General features: G+C 42.8%; 1 protein-coding gene across 1 annotated transcript in view; it reads left to right on the top strand.

Moving 5' to 3' along the window:
• The window catches only part of LOC138957889 (uncharacterized), a 50,550-nt gene that overhangs the window by 13,697 nt on the left and 23,086 nt on the right, over window positions 1-13,767 (top strand). The window contains exons 2-5 of the mRNA XM_070328925.1: window positions 2,775-2,846; window positions 3,239-3,539; window positions 5,834-6,008; window positions 10,564-10,688. Of these exons, the coding sequence (XP_070185026.1) occupies window positions 3,416-3,539; window positions 5,834-6,008; window positions 10,564-10,688 (424 nt within the window). The 5' untranslated portion in view covers window positions 2,775-2,846; window positions 3,239-3,415. The remainder of the gene's footprint in view (window positions 1-2,774; window positions 2,847-3,238; window positions 3,540-5,833; window positions 6,009-10,563; window positions 10,689-13,767) is intronic.

Genomic DNA, 13,767 nt, shown 5'->3' with positions numbered 1-13,767 from the left:
CACACAGACACTAGTCGTATATATATAGATAGATGAAGGCTATGTTAGTGTGTGTGTGTGAGTGTGTATGTGTGCGTGACAACCGGTGTCAACCTGCGACTACCTGGTTGCGTGTGTGTGAGAGAGAGAGAGAGAGAGAGAGAGAGGGAGAGAGAGAGAGAGAAAAGAGAGAGAGAGAGAGAAAGGGAGAGAGAGAGAGAGAAAGAGAGAGAGAGAGAGAGAGAGAGAGAGAGAGAGAGAGAGAGAGAGAGAGAGAGAGAGAGAGAGAGAGAGAGACGATTTGTCATTCGCGGGGGGTATGCAATGCCTTGGCATTGCACTTCTACTAAATTTGTAGTTATCATTCGTTTGTCATACAAAATAATAGATGAACAGTCGTAATAGTCGTAACGCCATCAACGGTCAAAGTAATCTGCCATAACCTAAACAAACGAACTTGATGAAGAGCTAAGCTGCACCTTATTTATTCAAAAATGTCTTCTGTGCCAAACATTTATGAAGACCCTTTGTAAGGACAAGGAACTTGTCTTTACTAAGGGGTTCAAAGCCACAGCCGTCAATTGTTTACATTGTACGACCTGGCCTGCTTGCAGGCGCACATGTAGTTAGAAAACGTTGCACATCTGGTCAACATTCTATGGCACTGAGCGATGATGCTGTTTCGCGACCGTCCTAAAACAATTTAAATCTGGCCCCTTTGAGAAATACCCACAAAATGTATTCATTTGTAATCCAATAAGATTGATGTCATGACAGACCCTCCTGGCTTGGTCACCCTTGTTTTCTTCAGTAACTTTTGGGCCCCGTGCTTCCACTGCTGAAACTGCTTTTCGGTTGCAGGTTAATGTGATGGTTCGTCGATTGTCGCAAATCTTTTATGAAACTCAGCAGAATCAGCTTTATTTCAAAGTACTTTGGCATGCCATTCTGAGGCGCGTTTGATTTTAATCTGGTGTTAAAAGTTTCATCATTCACCTAGGTAACGGTTTCATTGTTGCAAGCAGATCCGGTTTTATACAACGGTGTTTGTCTTGCAGGCTTTGTCTAAAGTCTACTGTCCATTTTGAGACTATTGCATTTAAAGGTGCTTTCTCCCAATACGTCCTCACAATATCCACATGAACGCGTTGAAGGTCAATGCCCTATTTTGGCAAATTCTTCTCACAGCTCCGCACTGTTATTTTGCTTATTTACCAAAGCAGTGACAAGTAGTCCATTTTGATTGCTGATGACGCCATGGCTAATAATTATAAACACAGTCATGTATACATTATACAGGGTGACCCCAAAAATGCCACCCATTAAAAATGCTAATAACTGCTGCATCTGTTAAACGAATTACTTCAAATTTGGTGTACATTAACTTCATCTTATGCATGATCAAATCATCAAATAGGTATAGTGGTGTGATTTGTGTGCTCTTTCAAAAACAATATCCAAATTCAGGGATTTACTCAATAGTAGGCGCTTTGACATTGAGCGTTAGCCACACTCGCCCTATTCAAATTATGCAATTCGTTGCGCCTTGAGTCGCCTTGTGGTGAGATATGTGCGCGTTATAAATTCTCGTATTATTATTATTACTAACTGGTTTTTTTTCAGGTCATCGATGATCTTGGGTGTTTTCGTATTTTTGTTGTAACATTCTGGAAGTTTTAAATTCGGTAAGAGTGGGTACTGCTCAATGTAACAGCTCCTGCAGTTGAGACGATAATCAAATTTGGATATTAGTTTTGAAAGAGCAGACAAATCAGACTAATATACCTATAACATTGACACTTAGTAATATGATCATGCATACGATGAAATTCATGTACAGGGTGACAAATAAAAAAACGGTAATGTGGTGGTGTCCTTGATGATATCGGTCGTCCAGAGTGTGATTGTCTGTTAGTGTCTGTACCATTGAGGTTACGCACAGTCCCATGGGTTCTGAACGTGTTGACCCATCTGTAGATCATTGAGTGGACAGGAAATTCACGACTTCCGAACCGTTCTTTGAATTGCAATTGAGCTGCATGGATTGACTTCAGCCGAAAATATGCCTCAACTATAAATGTCTTTTCCTCCGTAGTCTATGCCATCTCGAAGCTCACATTTGGTACACTCATAGAACATTGGTTCCACTTGGTAAATCTGAAAAATTAAAAAAATTGATTAATTATTTCAAAAGTTATTCAAGTTTAGGTGATGACCGGTTTTTTTGCCCGCCGGATCCAAGTGTGCCTGCAGCGCCGGGGAGCTCATATAGAGCACATTTTTGTGCGCCAGTGAAACAAAGAGTGTTTGTAGTACAGACTTGACCCTTTGGGGATGTCTGCTACATAGACTTGACCTAATGTGGCTGAAGTGTTGTGTTGATCTAAATAACATTTCTGAAGTTATTCGACTTTTGATGATGACCGGTTTTTTGTGTGTCACCCTGTACAAATATAAGGTAATTCGCTCAACACATAATTATGGAAGTTATTAGCATTGCTATGGGGAGCATTGTTTTAGGGTCATTTAAATGTTCCTTTATAAGAGACGGGTGCAACTGTGTACGGATTCAAATGTAATATGCTACGAACGATTGAGACAATGCTGGTATGTATGCAATCAGTTGTTCATAAATGTAGGTATGTACTTGTTGACATATTATGTGTGTGTGTGTGTGTGTGTGTGTGTGTGTGTGTGTGTGTGTGTGTGTGTGTGTGTGTATGTGTGTGTGTGTGTTTGTGTGTGTGTGTGTGTGTTGGGGGAGCCTTATGAATTCGCATTTCTCTTGTTGGCAGGGATCTGCTTGATAATCAACAATTACACGTTTGAGAGGTCCAAAAAACTGGAAACAGGACCCAGCGATGGAGGTTAGTGTCAAAATCAATACCTTCATCGTGCTTCCTGGGTTGTGGATGATCCAGAGCATCAGAAGTGTTTATATCTCTAAAGCTATTGGGAGTTTTTGATTTAGACTTCATTTAATCCTCAAACACCATCGAATCTTCATGACGATTATGTTTTAAAGAATTATCTTTGTAAACAAACAAACAAACAATGAATTCATTGGAACAACACAGTCCGGATGGCAGGGGTCGTGTACGACCCATACTTTGCAACGAGGCAGTAAAGAGTGTATCCCTATTCGGATGGTGTGGGTCGTGTGTGTGTGTGTGTGTGTGTGTGTGTGTGTGTGTGTGTGTGTGTGTGTGTGTGTGTGTGTGTGTGTGTGTGTGTTGACAACTCTTGACAACTGTTTCAGAAATTCTCAAGCGTACGTTTCAGGAGCTCGACTTTGTTGTGGAGTATTGTGAAAATATTACACGAAAACAAATGCAAGCAGAACTGAAAAAGATTCGAGATACAAATCATTCAGAGTACAACTGCTTCGTTTGCTGTATCTCTTCGCACGGAGGTATGACAGGAGTGTGTGGAACTGATGATTCTACCGTTAGCATCGACAAACTTCAGTCGTACATCTATTCCGAGAAGTGCCCGACGCTCGCTGAAAAAACCAAAAGTTTTCTTCGTTGACGCCTGCCGAGGAGGGGATCGCCCAGAAGGTACTATTTTTATTTTTCATTTGCACCTTTAGCTGGAATTGTTTATGAATTTGTCTGAACGGTATATGTGTGAAAATCGGTAAGAAAGTCAACTTGCACGTTAGTACCAAATAAAGAAAAGAAAGACGTTAGTAAGTAAGTACGTAAATAGCCAGTGTGTGTGTGTGTGTGTGTGTGTGTGTGTGTGTGTGTGTGTGTGTGTGTGTGTGTGTGTGTGTGTGTGTGTTGTACATCGTTATCATAGACTAAAATGATAATCAACGAAAATATAAGGTCTCAGTATATTCCTGTTTTAGACTGATACTGTACAGTGGAGTTCCGATTATAAAACAGATTACATTTATATATTTATGCAGACATAGGGTGTGTAATATTCCGCTGAAATAACAACCTTAATAGATAGCTAATGTGCCTTGTATTCATAAGCAGAATCACAACTCTGTCTCCAATTGTAGAATAATCATAACGTCAAAAGACTTTGGACTGGCTCAACAGAGATGTCGAGTAATGGCTGTAAATGTGTAAACGTCAGGATGTTTGCAAAGTATGTAAAGTTTTGTAAAGACCCTTGCCACAAGAAAAGGAACGTTTTTATATTTTTCTTGATGGTGTCAAATAAAATAAAATAAAATCAGGTATCTAACTTACCTTTAATTCACTGTCAACATAGTTAATATCGTGACAGGCAATTCTCTGATCAAACACTATCTACAGACGCCGTAGAATGACATCACACAGTTGTGGTATGTACCACAGCGGCACTTTAAGACATTCAACCACGCTCATGCTGTTCCTTGAGGTCTTCTTTGGAGCTAATCCGAAACATGCGTTTGAGAATACAGACTTATGAAATAGGGCACTGTCTTTTGGTAGTGTACAATGTTGCGTACCAAAAATTCAACGAAGAGAAGGTTGGACCTGTTGTTCAAGTCTTTCAGCATACTTTCTAGCGATGTCACTCCACCACACGTTAAACAGTCACACACCAAGATGTTCAGTCCTGACGTCGGAACCTAAAACACATTGCCGATACACACGGGTATATGCGTCTACGATGCCTTCTTCCAGAAAGTATTTTTCTGTCCATCACAAATTGATACAATTGTCATCATTGAACAGTCGATTCTTCCACAGGATATTAACAGTCGAAAAAAGTTAGATTTACGCCAGATTAAAACAAAACAGTTTTCTGTAGACATGGGGGCCCGGTATTTCAGTTGGCAGAGCGCTGGACTTGTGATCGGAAGGTCGCAGCTTCGAATTAGGGCCGGGACGGACACGGGTCAACGTTCAGACCCAGGTACAGAAGCCATGTCCTACCCGCGTGTCACCACAATGGCACGTAAAAGACCTTGGTCATTCTGCCATAAATGCAGGTGGCTGAATACACCTAAACATGCAGACACCTGGGTAGCGCAACTCCGTTGCTGCTAGCTCTCCACTGGGAGGAAGTGCCCCACATTTCCCAGTGATGTGACAAAAAAGTAATAACAATGAAAAAATGAAAATGAAACACGACCATATCCCCATTATAACAGCCGCTTGAATCACATTGAATGAAGACTGCTCTAAATATTTATGTGATAAATGTCTTTGATGACGTCATATCCGGCTTTTTGTGTGAAAGTTGAAGCAGTACTGTCACGCTCTCATTTTTCAACCGAATTGATAGACATTTTGGTCAAGTAATCTTCGATGAAGCCCGGACTTTGGTATTGCATTTCAGCTTGAAGGCTTAACAACCAATGAATGAGTTTGCTCGGTAAATTTGTCACTAAAATCAAATTTCGCAAACAGATGTACAATTGCTTGCATCGTATTCTGCATCAAATGTTGAATCTAAAATTATGTACATATGTCATGTTTACTCTTAAAATGTGATCACAATTAACAAAAATACGTTAATTAGAACTACGATTATAATTTATGAAATCGATCCAAAAATGATTTCATCTTATTCTTTATCATTTCCTGATTCGAAAAACATATAGATATAATATATTGTATTAAAAAAAAGCTCAGAAAGTTAAACAGAAGACAGAAAAACGCGTTTTCTTGCTCACTGCAATACGCTATTAATCTCCATTCTTGCATGTCAGTTTCACATGAGCAACTTCTTTACCGCGGGGATTGACGAAGCTGTTTTGTCTTGGTGAACAAAATGCAATGCGTTGAGTTTTATTCTGTGTGTTAGACAGCTTGACTAAATGCTGTAGTTTCGCCTAACGCGACTTGTTTTAACATCATGCAGCAGTAACGCAATTGTAGCCTCGTTGTTTGTTGTTGTTTTACAGCCTATTTTCAGCCTCGGTCTTCGGCTCCACCCGGCCGTTGGATTACAGACAAACGGGACTTTCTTCTGTCCTTTGCTTCAACTCGAGGCAACGTATCGTGGTCAAGTAAAGATTCCAATGCTTGCTCGTTATACATTGGTCATCTATGCAGGTTACTGCAACGCGACGCAGAAAGGTTGGTACCCAGATATGGTTTGGCTAGTATCATTAATTGAACTGTCTGACTCTCTCTCTCTGTCTTTCTCTGTCTCTGTCTCTGTCTCTCGTATCATTAATTGAATTGTCTGACAGGCTCTCTCTCTCTCTCACTCTCTCTCTCTCTCTCTCTCTCGTATCATTAATTGAACTCTCTCTCTCTCTCTCTCTCTCTCTCTCTCTCTCTCTCTCTCTCGTATCATTAATTGAACTGTCTGACTGGCTCTCTCTCTCTCTCTCTCTCTCTCTCTCTCTCTCTCTCTCTCTCTCTCTCTCTCTCTCTCTCTCTCTCTCTCTCTCAGCATGACGCAACTGGGCGTCAGACAGTGTCTGTGACTGTAAACTTCAACAGACTTGTATCCGTCTACCAGCCTCGCTGTCTACCCTGCTTAGTCATGGTTGACTGAACACTTTAATTGTTGCCATCTGTAACTTTATGCTGGCTGTGTGGACACAGTGTGTGCTATTCCGGATACAGGCCACAATGGAGATTATAACGATGTGAAGATTCGCGCCCTGGACAACACATGGCATTACCCCGCAGTAATCTCTTCAAATGTCCTCATCAAAACCTGCTGCAAATCATGTTCTATATTATATAAACTTGGCCAAAAAATTAATGCAACAATTTTCGCACGTTCAAGAAAGCGTTAAACCACAATCCATTTTAATTGAAATTGTGGTTTAAAGTTTTTCTGATTGTGCGAAAATTGTTGCAATAATTTTTTGGCTGAGTTTAGATTATGTCAAAGGGGGTTTATCAGTGTATTCGTATTTGCAATCATGTCAGTTATTACTCGCTTACAACTGAGCAAGTCTCTTGAAAAAATCGAACATAAGAAAGACCTCAATGAAAATAATTTCAAGTGTGAGAAACAATTCATGCCGGTATGGAGAGCTGTGCTGAGGTACCGGTATCCCATTCTCCCCCTCATCTGCTCCACCCGTCTATGTACAGTGCCTTCAGTCCCTTTGTGCGACAGGCGCCACCCCCATTCTACAGTCAGTGGCCTGAGCCGCAGGCAAATGTAGCTTCAATGACCCATCTTCACAGGCTAGTGTGTAATAGCGCGTGTCAGACCTTAACATATAACCACGTTATGTCCCATATAAACTCTAGTTCTGGGGACAGACAAATTAAGTTAGCATAGCATTGTGCGTATCACCTTGTATAACTGTGCTTTGTGCGTGTGCGCGCGCGCGCGCGTGTGTGTAAGTGTGTGTGTGTGTGTGTGTGTGTGTGTGTGTGTGTGTGTGTGTGTGTGTACTAATATCGTCAGTTTATGAAAGACATCTCATTTTCATATAATTACGAATTATGCACAATTCTCACTGATTCCCCCAATTCAATTTCTGTTTGATCATGTTCGTATCGCCGTGCTGTGCTATACAGACTGTGTGGCTTGGAAAGTCACAGTGTAGTGTTCTTGTGGTTTTCACTCTCTTGTTTTAAGAAACAGTGGCTGTGTTCAGCCGTGTCAGAACCGTAAACAAAAGTTCCATTGTTATTGAGCGGACAGTCGATATCTATATGTTATACTGCTCTTGGCACATTGAAATGTGACAGTGGTGTTGTGTTGACACGGATCCTTACTAACATTCGGAGAACACTTGTCAAAGGTTCATTTGGAAATCTGCGAGGGCGTGATTGAAAACTCTGTTCCCTCCAGCGTGTGTGAGTGGTGACTGCCATGTAATCCGTGTAATCTGCACGCTTCGCCTGAACGGAGTTGTGTTTGTGCGTATCGCTAGCGCTATGTGTCATTTGTCCTACGTGTCATTTGTGCTACGTGCCGCTATCGCTACGTTGATTAGTGCTACAAATAATTTGTCTATGATCATGAGTCGCTATCATTCGTTCATTATCACTACGTGTCGACAACACTACATCTTTTAGCGCTGCGTGTCATTATCGCTACGTGTCAATATCACTACTTACTGACGACTGTCTCTGTCTCATTTTGTCTCTCGCTCTCACTCCTTCTGGTTTGTGTGTGTATATGCATGTCTGTGTATGTCTGTGCGTGTGTGTGTCTGTTTCAGTGTGTGCATGAGTGTGTGTGTGTGTGTGTCTCTCTCTCTATATATATATCTCTCTCTTGCTCACTCGCTCGCTCACTCACTCTGTCTCTCTCTGTCTCTGTCTCTCTCGCTCTCTCTGGTTCCGGTGTGTTTTTTATGTGAGCCTGAAGCATGTCGTTGCACATGTCCTCTTAGTGCAAGTGGCGGTGTTCATGGCGACATTTCGTCTTGCTTGTGGAGATGTAGAGCCAAACCCAGGACCTATGCATCGACACACGAGAGAAAACCACCGCAGTGGTACGGGCATGCAGCCAAATCTCCGTACGGCCCAGCACAGCTACAGCTCCTTCACACAGAATGCACAGGACACGATCGAGCATAAACTCCAGACTCTTCAAGACAAGATAGATCAGAAGTTTGCACAAGTCATGCACTGTCTTCAGACTCAGGGCGGACATCTGAGTAGAAAGATAGAAGAGAACTTTCGCCGTATTGAACAGACACTGAACACAGTGCTGCATGATGTGAACATTTTGCAGCAAGATTCTCAACTAGCACGCTCAGACATTGAGAACCTACAGAAAGACAGTGGGCGTACACTGTACCGCCTCGATGTTTTGGAGCAAGAATTTGAGAAACTCGACAATAACGCCAGGAAAAATAACTTGAAGTTTCTTGGAGTCCCGGAGTCCGAACGCGAAGACGACAGGTCTAGTGTCAAGGCGATTGTTGAGACACTCAATGAACACACCCACAATGGAAACTGGCAATTTTCGGACATCAAAAGCGCCCACCGGGTTGGTCGACGCGGACAACACCCACGTCCTCTCATCGTTTCCTTCGAGCAGCTGGAAGACAAACTGTATGTGCTACAAGGCAAGGACCTGCGTCAAAGCCTCAGGACAGCTTCCATCAAAGCAGCTGCTGACCTTACACAACGTCAACGCTCTCAACTACAGTTCTTCAAGGACCAAGAAAGGACAGCTTACTACAAAAACGGGAACCTCTACGTGGACAACACGATACACAGCCGGTACACAGGGGAACACAGAACGAGGACACAACTCTGCAGATCACTCCTGGGACGCCGACTACGCAGATACGACGCCTGCAGTCCAACCAGCAACCATCACAGCAACCACATCAGGAAAGACACAGACTGGCGGGTATCGGAATATGGGCACAGTGGGGCGGACGCACGCCGCGATCGTATCCGACCTGACTGGCATCACCAAGGCGATCTTCCTGACAACCATGACTGGCACCAGCACAACGATCTCCGCAACAGACATGGAGACGACGACCACAGACATCGTGACGACCATCGGTGTTGGCAACAAGATTGGCAGCAAGTTGACCACAAAGAACACAAAAGACGATATGCTCCCCCTCGGACCGACACAAAAATCTTGTCTATCAACAACCCATCAAATATATAATGTCGTTACGATAACTTTGATTTCAAGATTGCGGCCATCAGTTTGCAGCGTTACCGGGAAAGAAGAAATATTCTAAGACAAACGATTTTGGGGGACGGGATACATGCACAAATTCATATTCCGTATGCACGGTATTTTGCAGTCGACTGTTGGCGGATGTGATAACTGACAACATTCAGTTTGCGAACAGAATAGGTGCCTATCCTCTTGTCTCACAAGTGATACTCGCGTTGCGGTTTCACGTGTCTGGTGCATATCAAGATGTTTGCGTGGCGCCGATTTGGGGTGAGCCAGCTACGGTCAGCCAGCCACAGCAAGCACAGCCTTGACAGGGCGCAGCTGCTGCGTCAGGCGCACGCGCAGAGCGGCTGTAAACAAGGGAATCCCCCCTGCTAGCTATCGGGGAGGCTGTCCGATGCCTGTAAATTCAGCAAAAAGAGAGCTATCAAACTTCGGGGCGCTTGTCGTATATAGGACATGCAGTCGTATCGTCTTATATACGCGCCCAGGTAGAGAAAACTGCACAGAGGCGCCCGACAAACTATCGGGCACAGGCCGGAAAGAGTTTTAAGCAAGTTTCTCTGGGTTGTAAGCTTAGTTTTCGTTTTTACAATTCTTCTTTTCAGAATCAACTCAAATTTTCTCGGGTGCACAGGCGATATTTTTTTGTTGTTGTACATACCAGCTTTCGCAAAAAAAAGTATCATGGGTGAGGATTGAGCTTTTTTCAGCTCTCTTTTTCTTTGATATCAATGAGCTTCAGAGGGTCCTGAATTCGTGTTTCAGACATAGGACACCGCGCACACCGGACGGGGTCTTCGCGAATGGGTATATCTTTGTAGACAATAATTTCGTCATGCATCATGATTCGTAAGAGGATAGCCAGCAGTTCCGTCTACTTCATTTGAGCAGCAGACAAAATGAAGAAGAATATTGGACAACGAAGCTGCCGTACCATAGACAGGTGTGATTTCTTCTTATGTTTGCAGAACTGGGGAGTATGTATCTTAAAGGCTCCGTGTTCCATAATATCACACGCTATGTGTAACTTTTCTTCTTGTTGTTTGTCTCCAGACATACCGTCGAACAAATACTGAAAACGTTGAGCAGTGATGTGAATGAGGGACGCCCAAAAGTCTCACTACAGACACCTCAAAGTGAATCAACACTCACAAAGGAGCTTTACTTTCATGATCCAGGTTATCCTTAAGTTAAAGCGTGTGTGTGTGTGTGTGTGTGTGTGTGTGTGTCTGTGTGTGTGTGTGTGTGTGTGTGCGCACGTGTGTGTGTGTGTGTGTGTTTATTTGTGTGCGTGTGTGTTTATGTGTGTGTTTGCGTGATGATGCGCGCGCGAGCCCACGGGCGCGTGTTTATGTGTGTGTGTGTGTGTGTGTGTGTGTACGTACGTGTGTGTGTGTGTGTATGTTAGTGTGTGTGTGTGTGTGTGTGTGTGTGTGTGTGTGTGTGTGTGTGCCTCTGTGTGTGTGTGTGCACCAACGCGACGCAGAATAGCTAAATATCCCCACCCCCCGACGATTGACTACCTTCACCTCTTTCCATTATGTGACAGGCAAACCAACTGAAAGTTCCGCCATTGAGACCAATCAACGTTGATTAAAGAGGATACTAGTGTTTCAAGAATATATACAAGGCCAAGTTCACCATAAACACAATCATTAGGATCTTTTTTCTCACAGAAACATTACAAAAATAGTTTGCAGGCAAGCGTGTGAAATTTCTCAATTTGAGGGTGGGATTCGTATTCCCACGTTTCAGAGGAATACAGCAACATCGGCACCACTTGGGCATTGAGTAATTTAAAGAACACAGTGGGAGAGTATAACAACTAATTCTTCTCAGAGTAATGAGTGTCTCAATCACACATCTTTCGGCTTTCACTGCTGTGTCCTCTAGTGCACTGCGGAAACTTAACGAGTTAAAAACGTCAGACTAAGGTATTTATATGTGTTTACTACTTCAAGTTGGTGTAAACCATAGCACCATTTTTCGTGTTTTGAAAGAAACCCACCCTTCCGAAAAAAAACAATCACTTTCGAATTTTTCGAGATTAACAATCACATTCAAACATTGCGCAGAGTCGAATTGGGTGTGTAACTGTGACTGTAGTCCAATCACTGCAAATAAGGTAAAGTCACCACTTTGTGAGTAGGTCGACTTTGATCTACTTTGTTTATGGATCGATCATTCGAAAAAAATAAAGTTGGCATGTTATTTCTCGCAACGTACCTGCATTCATCTGGGAGGTTGGTGCTATGATAACATAGTTAGAATGTTTGGGGGCCTTCGAGTGTTCTGTTCACATCGTACTTGTCTTGAAATATGTCTTGATATTTGCGAAAGACGTTCATTTCAGTACAAAACTTACGCTTTCGTCTGCTCCCAGTAAACACACAACGTTGCGAAAATGTGAATTTTTGGTGTCTTTAACAACGTTGCAAAATTTACGTGAAATGTACGTTGATCCAACCAAAAACACAACGTTAAAACAACGTTGCGTTATTGTGATTTTTTTGGTTTCATAACGTGAATTTTATGTGAATAGCACGTTGTATTTTTGTGTATGAACATCGTTGCGAAATGTACGTGGAGTTAATGTGGATCAAACTTCCAACATCAAATCTCAGTCCAGTGCAGCAGACTGAACTGGCACGCTTACGATATCGCTATGAGTGACGTGCCAGTTCAGTCTACTGCGCTAGACTGGGTTTGATATTGGAAAACCTGTTTTTCGTAATTTGTTTGTTTGTTTATTTGTTGCTTAACGTCCAGCCGACTACGCAGAGCCATATCAGGACGAGGAAGGGGGGGATGAAGGGGGCCACTTGTCAAGCGATTCCTGTTTACAAATGCACTAACCCATTACTTGTGTCCCAGCAGGCTTTAGTAAAACTAAATTAATACCTACTGGAAGATTACCAGTTTCCAGTATGTTAAAATAGGCTTAACCTATCTACTGCTGGACTTACATCAGAACACTAACAGATTAAACTATACATGAATCGCGAGACAAGCGGCAAGAGAAGAGATTTTTGGAAAAAATACAGGTGAATGAGCAAGAAGGCAGAAAAAAGAAAAGAATTCATGAAGAAAAAGAGAGCATGACAGGAAAGAGGAACCAAAAATCTACCTAACAGCAAACTAGAAAGCTCCTGCGGTTCCAAAAACAGGAGGGGCCTTTAATTTCATAACCGCAGTGCCCCACTGCGGGATTTTTCGTAATTGTTCTTTTGCGTTCATATTACTCAACCACCCAGCCGCGTAGTGGCTTTTGTACCTATACTGATCCCCAATTTTAATTTTTGTTGACCTCAGTTGCATGCAGGCTGCTTCAACCCTTCTTTTTTTTTCCTCTCTCTCTCTCTCTCTCTCTCTCTCTCTCTCTCTCTCTCTCTCTCTCTCTCTCTCTCTCTCTCTCTCTCTCTCTTTTTTTGTTTTTGTTGGCGGGGAGCATCCTTCTTCATTGGTCTCTTTTTCAATGCAGTTTAAACTTTAACACCTTTCAGTCTGTCTTAATCTTAATGTCACATCAAACATACAACAAATATTCATAGCTTTACCGTAACGGTATTTGCCAATGCACATTTTAACGACTATTATCAACTAATTTATATATTCTACTGCCTGAAGAAAAATGTGTTCACGTGGTTGGAAGCCCAGCAAGGCTGTTTCTGCATTCAATGGCCTGGCCATGTTGGGTTTGATGCGTGCATGCCTGGTTTTCTCCTGTAGATGGGTGTCGGCACAGAAGGTCTGCCCGCTGTCCTCAGCCAACATGCTCCGTCTTCATGGCAGCTCAGATTTTTTATCGAGGTTCTCTCCTCTAGATCCGCCGTCAGTGTTTCGCCTAGGGGCTTGCGCTGCCTAGTTGATAGGATCACCTCGTAGAGGATGTTGTCATAGACCACGCACGGTCGGTCTTGGGATAGGGAAACGTTATGCTAGTCCGGAGGGATTACGCCACAATGGCGACCTCGCGAAGACCCAGGGTCCTAGACTAGGGAGGTCCAAGGGGGGGCACCGGAAGGGCTACCCCTCTACCCGCACCTCCAACACAATCCCTTCCCCTGGTAGCTTCATCCCCAAGGAGGAAACAGAGCTACCTGCAACACCCCTCTGCATTCAATACTATCCGGACGTATATTTTTTTTAATAACTCTACATACAACATCTGACCAGATGTTATGTATTTTATGGCAATCAAAAAAAGGAATGTTTAATATAATCTATTACATTTGGACAATATGTACACAAATTATT

This window comes from Littorina saxatilis, unplaced genomic scaffold, assembly GCF_037325665.1.
Source record: "Littorina saxatilis isolate snail1 unplaced genomic scaffold, US_GU_Lsax_2.0 scaffold_194, whole genome shotgun sequence".
Taxonomy (NCBI): domain Eukaryota; kingdom Metazoa; phylum Mollusca; class Gastropoda; order Littorinimorpha; family Littorinidae; genus Littorina; species Littorina saxatilis.
The sequence above is the reverse complement of the archived record's forward strand: the minus strand, read 5'-3'. Positions and strand labels throughout refer to the sequence as shown.